At 42.5% G+C, this 11,446-nt stretch overlaps 1 protein-coding gene across 1 annotated transcript; it reads right to left on the bottom strand.

Annotated features, from left to right (window-relative positions):
• Positions 1-1,593: 1,593 nt before the first annotated feature.
• Positions 1,594-3,129, bottom strand: CH25H (cholesterol 25-hydroxylase). The gene has a single exon (XM_081006045.1). It carries the CDS (start codon positions 3,059-3,061, stop codon positions 2,102-2,104), a length of 960 nt encoding a protein of 319 aa, XP_080862171.1. The 5' UTR covers positions 3,062-3,129; the 3' UTR covers positions 1,594-2,101.
• Between the last annotated feature and the right edge of the window lie 8,317 nt (positions 3,130-11,446).

Raw genomic sequence — 11,446 nt, 5'->3', positions numbered from 1 at the left:
TTCTGTTATGTTCTGCTATTGCCGGTCCTTTCCTTTTCCCCTTTTCTTTTACTGTTTTGAATTATTTCAGATAGAGATAGATAGATAGATAGATAGATAGATAGATAGATAGATAGATGATAGATGATAGATAGAAAGATAGAAGATAGATGATAGATAGATAGATAGAAGATAGATAGATAGATAGATAGATAGATAGATGATAGATAGATAGATAGATAGATAGACAGATAGATAGATAGATAGATGATAGATAGATGATAGATAGATAGATAGATAGATAGATGATAGATAGATAGATAGATGATAGATAGATAGATAGATAGATAGATGATAGATAGATAGATAGAGATAGATAGATGATAGATAGATAGATAGATAGATAGATAGATAGATAGATGATAGATAGATAGATAGATGATTATGATGATAGATAGATAGATATAGATAGATAGATAGACAGATAGATAGATGATTATGATGATAGATAGATAGATAGATGATATATATATATATATATAGAGAGAGAGAGAGAGAGAGAGAGAGAGAGAGATGAAGGGGGGGATACTGGAAGTTAAAAAGGAACTGTCCCTGTAGAAAAATGCTAATTTGGCTGAACCACAATGCTTAGGACAAGTTATAAGCAGCTATATAAGCATCACTGCAACAGCGGTACACCAGCATCGTATGCAAATAGGCCAGCACAAATGTTTAGGAAGGAGGATATTTAGGAAGGAGCTTTTACTGGTTTTTTCCCTTCCTAAAAAGAATATTTTCCAGATTCTGCCGCTGATGTAGTCCATATCCCTATGAATGAACTTTAAATGCAGTGTGATTAGCTGGAGGGGATGGCAGAAATCACAGTTTAGGAAACCGAGGATGCTTTTTCTTCATGCAATGATCCAAGAGTGTGCCCCATTGAAAATTCATGGGAGCTTACTTCGGATAAAACATGCATAGGATTACATTGTGAGGCTTGATCTTCACCTGTAGCAGAATGACACAATAAGGTTTTAAAGGAGTAGTTGGGCTCTTCAAATTCAGACTACCTGGGGAGGGTGGATATCACATGATTTAATGCCCTCCTGAAGCTGCAGGTAAAAGAAAAACACGGCAAGAAGTAGGCTGGTTATACTAGGTTGTGTTTTTGTTTTAATTTTAGGAAGCTTTTTCACATGTGGAACCCATGCAGTCTAAAGTGGTGTGGTCCACCTTGCCACTTGAAAATTGTATCACCTCTTTCTGCTGTGTATGCAGACTATACATTTAATATGACTTATTTCAAAGAATTCTGGGAGCTGTAGTTTTTTAAGTGTGCTAGATATGGTAATTCTGTGAGGCAGAAACTACAGTTCCCTGGATTATTTGGAGGAAGTCATGTGCTTTAAATGTGTGTTGAATAGCCTTTAAATGTATAGTGTGGATCTACGACTGAAATCCTAGACACACGTGTTTGGGAGTAAGTCAAATGGAAATAAATAAAGGTCACTTTTGGGTTGGCATGCATAAGATTGGGTTGTCAAATTGGTCACCTAGAAAAATCTATTCCATTGCTTTTGAAAAATAGTGTGGAACATAAACACAAAAGGGGGAAAATTGGAACAATATAAATATTTATTTTTCCAGTATAAAATAATAAAACATAAATAATTCTGTCTGAACAAATTATAACAAATCACATATCCGTTATATCTATTGACAGTCATCAGAAATGTTATCAGGTTAGATGATTCTTCTTCTTCTTTTTTTCTTTGTGTGTCCATATTTTATTTCCAATATGAAGCCAAGATATATTCCATAGGAATCATAATAAGCATTATTTTGACTCTCACAACACATCTTCTCATTTCAGCAAGCAGAAACTCTCTTACATACACATTGAGCATACACATTAGCCTTATAAAAGCTTGGATAGCCAAAAGAAAATGGACTCACAGTGATAGCCTCTCTCCGATGGCTTCATTAAAATTGCTTATTCCAAACAACCATAGGGCTATGCATACTTCACAAAAACTGTTCCATAAATACATTAATATAAATAAGTGCAGTGCAATGGTGTGGGTTTGTTTCCAAATGGTTAAACTGGAGAGGATGGCTGAACTCAGCTTCTGGCCAGCTTCTCTGACATGTCATTTTCCCCGACAGCATGGCTAAGCGTTCCAAAGAGACGGTCCCAGTGGGTAAAGTATGGGGCATAGTTGAATTTGAACTTCAAGTGATGGAGATCGTGGTGTGGTGCTCCTCCATACAGACCAAATGGGACCAGTCTGTGGGTTGACCACGGCAAGTCATAGCCAGAATGATCCTCCACCGCAAACCAGATGTTGGCAATGAAAAATGTCATCTCCGTCAAAGGATGACACTTCAGCAGCATTGGGCTGATCCCAGCAAAAAATCCCAGCCAAAGCAGTTCCCACATGCTGGCGTACTGGGTGGTGAGAGCAAATGTAGAGATGTGCTTGTGGTGGACCTTGTGGAAGGTCTTGTAGAGCCAAGGCACCCGGTGATGGAGCAGATGCCACAGGAAATACAGGAAGTCAAAGAGCAGCAGGCAGAGCGTTATGTCCAGCAAGAGCCTCGGCAAGGCAGGAGCTTTCACTGGCAAACTCACTGGTCTCCAGTACCAATGAGCGACAGTCACTGGGAAAATGCAGACCAGGTGGTGGTAGACGTTTTGAGTCATGCAAAGCGCCATCATACTCAGAGTGGGAGAACTCTGGGGCTGGATTTTGTACTTTCTCAAGGCTGGGACTCGAGTGCTGAAGAAGTCCAGAGCGATGAATGGCAGGCAAAAAGCTGTGTATAGCGTAAAGTTGAACAGCACTGGGAAGAAGGGTGATTTGAGCAAAGCCTCCTGTGTTACGATGAAGTCCCAGACCGGCTGCAAAGTCAGCATGCCTTCCCTGTCCTCCAGCCCATCACAACTGAGCAGCTCTCTGTTCTGAACACTGGAGTTCATGTTGCCTTGTGCTGCTGCTGCCGCTGCTTGTCGGTCTGCTGCTGCTGCTGCAACCGGGCTCCTTTTAACCAGCCTTCTTTCATCCACTCCTTCATATGACATCACAAAAGAAGGGGGAGGAAATTCCTTTAACTAACCCATGCAGTTTCCTTTCTTTCTCAAAGTTAAAGAAAGCAAAACGTGTCAAAGGAATTTCCCCGTTGCTTATTTCACGCGTTTCCCATTGGCTGAGCTGCCCTTGGCCACGGCCCCTCTTCTGCACATTCCATTGGATTTTTCCATTGGACGCAAGCCTGTATAGCCTGTTGCTTATCCAAGCTAGTTTGTGAAAGAAATGACATTCTGCAGGATGCAAAGGCATAGGGAAATAAAAGAGGAACACGTGCACAACCTCCAGGCAAATGAAATCAGTAGAGTCTGACTAGGGTGTGTTTCAAAAACTGGGAAAGAAGTGAATCACATTCTCAGATTTATGAGACGTATTGAAAGCACGAGAGTCTAAAAACAAAACCTGGAAACTTAACTTCTGGCTTCTCAACTGTTGGCATGTACTAGAGGAGGGGTAGCCAATGAGGTGCCCTCCAGCTATTGTTGAACTTCAATTCCTATCAGCTAACAACAACAACAACAACAACAACAACAACAACAACAACAATTATTTATTATTTATACCCCACCCATCTGGAATAGGGATCAGCACATAACTAGGGCTGCTAGGCAATCGTGTCCATTTTGTTTCTTTCCCCCATTTTTCCAGTCTTAAGTTTGGCACACTTCATTTCCACATCTGTTTGTGATTTTTAAAGAAAATAGTCTACATGAAAACTCACCGGCATTTTAGTGTGAATTTCTCCTAATTGTATGCAACTTTGCCTAATACCTCATGTTGCATTAGGTTCATGTTGTGTCTTTTCGGCTTGCGAATGCGGCAAACCCGGAAGTGTATACTTCCACGTGTGCTTGCGCAGAAGCGTTCTGCATGCTTCACACATGCACAGAAGCACTCTATTGTGCTCTGTGCTTGCGCAGAAGCTCCGCTCTAGTTGCACACTTTTCGGGGTGCGAATGGCACCCCGGAACGGATTGTGTCCGCAACTAGAGGGACCACTGTATATGCATTTCTGCAAAGCCATTTCCCCTGCTACAGTGTATTTTTGCATGTTTTCATTCATGTATGCATTTGTATCAACATTTTACCCGTTTTGCTTTTTTATTTTTGGTACACAGGTGGCTAGAGAACTGCATTGCAAAATTTGGAGAAGTGTGAATTCTGAAGGATGACTGTGTTTCAGTTCATGTATTGTTTTGGAAAGTTCAAATTAGGTTGATTCACCTTTAAATAGGAACTGAACTGGATTTCTCCCCCATTTATGCATGCAACCCATGCCAGTCATTCATATATAACACTCAAGCGGCAATCCTATGCACACTTAATTGGGAGTAAGTTCCAGTGAACATAATAGGAATTACTTCTTAGTAGAGATGGATAGGATTTTAAAGGGTAATTTAGCCAGTGTGGTGTAGTGGTTACACTGTTGGTTGAGGACCTGGGAGACCACAGTTCAAATCCTGCCTCAGCCTGGGTAACTTTGGGTAACCTTGGGGCAGTCCCAATCCCGCTGCCTAATCAACCTCATGGAGTTGTTGTGAGAATATGGTGGGGAGGGGGGGAGAACCATGAAAACCACCCTGAGCCCCTTGGAGGGAAGGTGGGCTATAAATGTTAACAGAGACAAAATAAAATAAATCATAATAATAGTACTAGCAGCAGTATTGCTCTACTGTACTAAGCACTGGTTTACAGACAAGTTCATGCCACCCCTTTGAGAACCAATGTCCTCTGACAGTTCAAGTCTTCCAGAACTATCCCCACTTATGGTTAAAGACCATAAACGAGGGGAAATTGTGAAGAGCCTTGTAGCTCTCCGTCCTCCACACTTGAGGTTATTGGCACAACTGCATCTAGGGGTATATTGCATCATCCATGACATGTCTATTGGAAGAAATTACCAGAACGAGGCACCACAAATGGTTCAAAACTTTAACTTTTGAAGGGACTGTGGAAATTAAGTGTCACTGCCATCTATTGGACACAATTAAATATGCAGGGCACCCCTTACTACTGCACGCAGTGCTAATCCTGAGGGATTAGAAACTATTAATGAATTAAAATGATTCCCCAAAGGGAATAAACTTTGCCTTGTCTGTTGTAAGTGCTGTTTCTCACTTCCCTCGGGGCTATAGGAAATTAAGGATGTGTCAAGGATTAAGCACTTCTAATCTTAACAATCCTCCAAGACACATAACACCTCTCTCATTTCAGGGTTCATCATATTGGCCCACATCCAACTCATCACTACCTCCAAGAACTGGTCTAACACCTCAATTGCCTCTTCTTATTCACATGAGACAGAGAGCTAGAGCTGGGTGTCATTTGTATATTGATGACACTTCATGCCAAATCACAGAGGCTTCCTAAAGTTGTTAAATAGCATGAGGGGCAATATGGTACACTGTGGTACCACAGGACAACTCCCATAGTGCTGAACTGGAACCTCCCATGAATACATTCTGGAAGCAGCCCTAGAGGTAAGAGCAAAACCACTGATGTATAGGGACTCCAGCTCCCACCTCTTTGAGATACTTGAGAAGGACACTGTGGTCCACAGTATTGAAAGCTATGGAGAGATGAAGGAGGACAAGGAGGGTCACACTATCCATAATTATCACCTGATAGATGTCATCAACAAGGGTGCCCAAGGCAGTTTTAGTGCCATGACCTGGTCAGAAGCCAGAATGGAATGGATCCAAGATGTTTTACAAAGATTCAACAACTTAATGAAATTGCTAGTTCTATTAACTGCATTCGTGTTCAGGTGGTGTGTCCCTAAATCCTGGATCAGATATGGGGAACCTGTGGGCCCCCTAGATTAGGGTAACCAGACATCCCCGGATTTGCAAATCTGTCCCCGGACAGATTCTGTCCGTGGAACGTCCCCAGATTTACAAATTTGTCCCTGGGAAACGTGGCAGTGGCAGCCTCAGCAGCCCGGAGCCAGCCTGATAGCACAGTTGGCTCTGGCTGGCTTCAGGAGCTGCCTGCTGCTCGCTGCCACCGCCACTGCTGAAGCAGAACCAGGGACGTCTGGCAGTACAGATCTCCTTCCCCCTTCCCCCTTTGTTTTGACAGATCGGGGGAGGCTTGGGAGTCATGGGCGGGCAGGCATTGCCCAGGAGGGGTGCAAGGTGCGTGGCTTCTCTGCCAGGCAAGGTGCAATGCCCTTCTTTTGCACCCTGTGAAACATAAATGTGCAGAGGTTTTTTTTAAAAAAAACTGGGCAACAGCTGCCCACCTGTGACTCCCAAGCCTCCCCCGATCAGTCAAAACAAAGGAGGAAACTGTGCATTTATGTTTCACAGGGTGAGAAGGAAGGGGTTTGCACCTTTATACAATATGCATGTGTGCTTGGGCCCAGGGTCTTTTGCCTCACCATCCCCGCTACTGACTCCCTGTTGCTACTCAGCTTCAAAAAAAAAAAAAGGGGGGGGTCCCAGGATTCATTGAAAAAAATCTGGTAACCATATCCTAGATGTTGTTGGACTCCTAGTCCCATAATTCCTTATCATTGGCCATGTTGACTGATGAGAGTTGGAATCCAAAAACTCCTGGAAGGCCACTGGTTCCACCCTGCTGTCTGAAGTGATGGGGAAACGACTTGGGTGAGCCATTAGACAATACTTTGTGGAAGAGAATCTGGGTAAAAACTGCCTTTAAAGCTGTTTCACTAAGAATCCAGGAAAATGAACTTGGGTATATATACTGGGTATATATACTGATTGCATATATACCCATTGAATAAAATGACGTATGAGCCATGTTGAAATAAATAAATAAAATTTAAAAAACCTGTCCAGTAGCACCCTAGAGACCAACTAAGTTTGTTCTGGGTATAAGCTTTGGTGTGCATGCACACTTCTTCAGATACACTGAAACAGAAGTCACCAGACCTTTATATATAGTGGGGGGGTGGGATGGGGTTTTTCTCAGAAGGTTAGTGGGAGATGGGTGATTGGCTTAACGTGCCTGATTGTGTCAGAATGGGAACAAATGCTGAAAATGTGGCCCTTCTGATGGGGAAGCAACGGCCGCACCAAACATAACTTGTGAATGAGCTATTGTGTTCAGTAGGTGGGAGGAGATACATCCCAGATCTCAGTGCTTTCCTATAGACCCTGTTTACACACTCTGCTGCCACCTACTGGGTGTACCTGACATGATGCACACTATACAGGCATTTGTGAACAAGGCCCCAAGCTAAAATCTTGCTTTCTAAAAGGTCTTCTGTGTAATATGATTGCACTGGTGGATGTACCGGCTAGAGCTGATTCTTGCATGCTTTTCCATCTTCACACAAGAACCCACAAATTTTTGTCATTCTGCTTAAGCAATCACATTTGTTTTCTGCAAAAGAAGCTACATTAGGGGGTTGGCTAGATATTGGGAATCTTGCTTTCAGGCATTAGCAAAAGGTTTCTTTGTCTCTGGCTCTCTTTGTTTCTGTTTCTGTTTCTGTTTCTGTTTCTCTCTCTCTCTCTCTCTCTCTCTCTCTCTCTCTCTCTCTCTCTCTTTGATACATGTTGCAAAAGCAGCATCCTCCATCTAAAGATGTTACAGAGCAGTTACAAAGCACTATTTGTAAGTGCCACAGCTGCATCTTTTGATGGCAAATAGCATCAACTCACTTTAAATAGTAGCTTGTTCCAGGAAGGTATCCAAATTAAAGCAAAAAGAGGCAGCACTATGAGATTCAAAAAAGCAACAAAAACTCCTATGTCTAGGATCTTTAACTAATGATTTCGCCATTACAATGAAAGCTACTTAGTAAAAGGTGAAAAGTATATATGATCTGAATAGAAACCAGAGTTTAAGGATTAAGTATGTTGCTTTGAAGTGTCCATATTGTGCAATGTAATACAGGGATTTTAGAATATTTGTGAGGTTTTCTTTCTTTCCTTTCTCTCTCTTCTATGTGTCCTCCTTTTTTCCCTTATCTCTTTCTATACTTTCCCACTTCTTTTTTCTTTTGCCTCTCTCTTTCCTGTTTCCCCCCTCTCTCTTAGTTTTACCATATGCATTAGATAGTAAGAAGGTATAAATTTTACCTGATAAGAATATATATGTGTGTATATATATGTGTGTGTGTGTGAAATTAAACAATGAGCAAAGGGGGGGGGACTTGCAGAACACTTCCCCCCTTTTGTAAGTGCACTTGCTTGCTATACTGTGTTTGTTGGTACCACTTTTCCATTGGATCACTGCTGGGACAGCGAGAGGTTACATGGGCTAGGAGAAGGCTTAGGGAGGTCTTGATGAAATGGCACTATTGTATGGAGGTTATTATTATTACTATTATTATTATTATTATTTACACTCCACTCATCTGGCTAGGTTTCCCCAGCCACTCTGGGCAGCATCCAGCAGAATATTAAAAACTCGATAAAAGATTAAACATTAGAAACTTCCCTAAACAGGGCTGCCTTCAGATGTCTTCTAAAAGTCAAATGGTTTATGTCATTGACATCTGGTGGGAGGGCATTCCACAGGGTGGGTGCCACTGTCGAGAAGGCCCTCTGCCTGGTTCCCTGTAACTTCACTTCTCACAGTGAGGGAACCGCCAGAAGGCCCTCAGAGCTGGACCTCAATTTGCTGAACAATGGAGGTGGAGACACTACTTCAGGAATACTGGGCCGAGGCCATTTCTCAACCCATTTCATTCAATACAGATACATTACATTAATTAACTATACATTCCATCCTAATCCCACCAATTTTCTATGGCAGAGGTTGACAGCAAGAGTACTGAGTTAACACCACCCCCAACTCAGAAATGCAGAAGGGTTTTCCATCCCCACCTCTGATTTAAGAATGCACAAAAGAGTTAACAGTGTGAGCTTAGCATCACAATTACTGACATTTTTTAGGTACCAAAGAACGTGTTCTTTACCAAAACCTAGGTCAAGGAAACCTGATGGAGAAAATGAACAGGCAGTTATTTAAAAGGATGGGGAGGTTAGCAGGTGTAGAGTGGTTGCACAAGGAAATGGGCCATTGTGGTCTAAACCACTGAGCCTCTTGGGCCTGCCGATCGGAAGGTCAGCGGTTCGAATCCGCTTGACGGGGTGAGCGCCCCTTGTTCTGTCCCAGCTTCTGGCAACCTAGCAGTTTGAAAGCATACCAGTGCAAGTAGATAAATAGGTACCACTGCGGTGGGAAGGTAAATGGAGTTTCCGTGCACTCTGGCTTCTATCAGGGTGTTCCGTTGCACCAGAAACAGTTAAGTCATGCTGGCCAGATGACCTGGAAAGTCATCTGTGGACAAATGCCAGCTCCCTCGACTGGACCATCCAAGGATCATTTATCTTTACCTAATATTGATGCATAACAAGGCACAGGGATGTCTAAACACTCCCAAAGTCTTCCTTTGTAGACAGTGGATCAATGTTTAGGAACTTCCAGGGACTGCCTGGATACTGAGGAGTGGGCACTAGGAAATAACTTGCTACTATTTTTGTGTTTTTATGCTGTGAGCTACCCTGTGATCCTCGTATGAAGGACAGTACAGAAATTTAATTAATTAATTAATGTAAAATAAAAACTCTTGGATCCAAAATTTAAACCACTTGTTCTGAATTGTCAAGAATTTCTGACAAAACTGGTTATTCTTATAGACATTCCTGTCATCTGTTTTGAAATTAAAGCTACAGAAATTCTGACATTTTGGATACCCAAGTAATTGCATTATTTCTCTCTGGTCTTGTACAGCTTCTTGCTCCATGTGGTTTTGTGACTAAAAGTGATTGTCTGACCATCTCTTTTTTGGAGAGATCCTTCCAGAGTATCATATCTACAGGAAAACTTCTTCCTTCTTCCTTCTTCCTTCTTCCTTCTTTTCCTTCTTCCTTCTTTCTTCTTCCTTCTTCTTTGGCGATCACTCGTAACAGAGTAAGATTGTCTTCCATAAACACGGTTTTAACAGTGAGTCCGTAAGTGACTGTGGGGGCCAATTCTGGATCCATCCCAGCACCCTCCCAAACCCCCCAAACCTAGAAACATATGCGGCCTAGGACCCACGTACCTACAGGACCGCCTCTCCTGGTATGCCCCACGGAGGACCTTAAGGTCTACAAATGATAACACTTTGGAGGTCCCAGGTCGCAAGGTGGTTAGATTGGTCTCAACTAGGGCCAGGACCTTTTCAATACTGGCCCTGACTTGGTGGAACACTCTGTCACAAGAGACCAGGGCCCTGTGGGATTTGACATCTTTCCGAAGGGCCTGCAAGACAGAGCTGTTCCACCTGGCCTATGGTTTGGACTCAGTCTGACCCTTAAGTTTCCCTCCCCTTACAGTTTTGACCTATGGGCTACTTTTAAAATGAGGCTGCATTTTAAATTGCATTCTAACCTGTATTTTAAGTTGCTTTATTTATTTTTTCTATTATGTTTTTATTGTAATTTTATTGGTGTTAGCTGCCCTGAGCCAGGCTTTGGCCAGGGAGGGCGAGGTATAAATAAACTAACTTACTTACTTACTTACTTACTTATTTATTTATTTATTTATACTATTATAATTATTATGCATAGTGCACAGGTTTCTTCATTATTTCATAACTGCAAGTATGGTTCCTGGTGGGTGTGGGTGTTTATAGGTGTGTGGGTGTATATACTGTGTTGACCCGAATATAAGCCACACCCAAGTATAAGCCACACCTTTAAAATTCAAGGGGGGGGGGGAAAGACAATACTCAAATATAAGCTGCTCCCTTAAAATTCCACAGGCACTCACACTCATTCCGTTTTACCGTATGTCTGTTTCAGCAATCATATCGTAAAAGCCCATTTTTGTAAGCTTGCAAATTTAAGCTGTACGTTAACTTTTCACGGTCGGGATTTGGAAGAAAAGTGAGGCTTATATTCAGGCCAATACAGTAGATCGATTGTAAGGTGTCATCACTCTGTTTTCATTGGTTGTTATCCAAGGTTCTAATGGTAGGGGTGGGGTGAAGTTGCTCTGAGAAAACAGTGTGACGGTGGGGGCAAGAGAGAGGCAAGCGAGAACAGGTTAATATGGCAGTTTTAGTCCGCTGGTAATGGGTGGAAGGGAAAGAGAAGGAACCGGAGGAGAGAACAGTGGAACTGGCTGGGAGTCAAGGGGAAGAGAAAGCTGGAGAGGAGGAGGAATTGAGAAGAGGTCAAGTAGATCTGGAAGGTGGTGTTTCTAGCACTGAGGAGATTAAAGATGAGGCATTGGGAGGAAAGATGAGGAATATAGGTTTGAGGAAGGTTGTCGGGAGCAATTGTGCTTGTGGTAAATGGCTGGGGGGGGTTAAAGGAGGGGCTATAGAAGAGAAGGAGGGTGGGAGTGGATGTCACTTTAGGTCCTTGCAGTGGCAATATTTACTGGACTGAATGTAGCAGCACTGCAGA

The sequence above is a fragment of the Podarcis pityusensis genome (assembly GCF_964106645.2).
Source record: "Podarcis pityusensis genome assembly, chromosome: 5".
NCBI lineage: Eukaryota > Metazoa > Chordata > Lepidosauria > Squamata > Lacertidae > Podarcis > Podarcis pityusensis.
Note: the sequence above shows the minus strand (reverse complement) of the source record. Positions and strands in the feature narration are given on the sequence as shown.